The sequence below is a fragment of the Sinocyclocheilus anshuiensis genome, unplaced genomic scaffold (genome assembly GCF_001515605.1).
Source record: "Sinocyclocheilus anshuiensis isolate Anshui unplaced genomic scaffold, SAMN03320099.WGS_v1.1 scaffold181, whole genome shotgun sequence".
Classification (NCBI taxonomy): Eukaryota; Metazoa; Chordata; class Actinopteri; order Cypriniformes; family Cyprinidae; genus Sinocyclocheilus; species Sinocyclocheilus anshuiensis.
The window spans coordinates 82,178-82,783 of NW_015540898.1; the positions used below are offsets into that span (position 1 = coordinate 82,178).

At 31.4% G+C, this 606-nt stretch overlaps 1 protein-coding gene across 3 annotated transcripts in view; it reads left to right on the forward strand.

The window, feature by feature from the left end:
• LOC107688967 (metal regulatory transcription factor 1-like) overlaps positions 1–606 on the forward strand; it is a 34,273-nt gene that overhangs the window by 30,591 nt on the left and 3,076 nt on the right. For all 3 annotated transcript variants that reach the window (XM_016486817.1, XM_016486816.1, XM_016486818.1), the window contains one exon: positions 213–270. In XM_016486817.1, coding sequence (XP_016342303.1) covers positions 213–270 — 58 coding nt within the window. The remainder of the gene's footprint in view (positions 1–212; positions 271–606) is intronic.

Below are 606 nucleotides of genomic sequence, written 5' to 3' on the forward strand. Positions count from 1 at the left end.
AAACCTATTTCACTGCTTGCTTTAGCTTTTACAAATTATGCTAATCTTGCCAGACATACATGTCTGATTATATTGCAAATATTCTATTCATATTTTCAGCATTAGATTGTTTTGCAGTAGATCTTAATAATCATCTAGTTCAGGTTTGAATTAATGGAACAAATATATTTATTCTTCTCAATTTTTGACATTACTACTGCTTTTATTTTCAGGGCCCAAAAGTAGAGAAGGTCTTTTTTACAACAGCCATACCAGTCGGTGGACATTCAGGTATGATTGAATATATTTTGTATTATTTTATTGATTTTAATGAAAGTTTAAAGGACAACAGAATAGGGCTACATGATTAATTTAATTGCGATTCCAGCTTCTGCTTCTCTCGATAGATTAAGCATGATCGTCTGCGACTTATTGGTTATTTATCCTTAAGAGGTTTTTTTGTTTGTTTGTTTTTTGCTCTTTTTGATATTGTCTTGCACTGATAAGAGTTTATGCTTGAGGTTGCCAAATGTCAAAGGTTTAAATACCCCAGTCAGAGTTTTTCTACTTAAAGGGGTCATATGATGCTGCTAAAAAGAACATTATTTTGTGTATTTGGTGTAATGA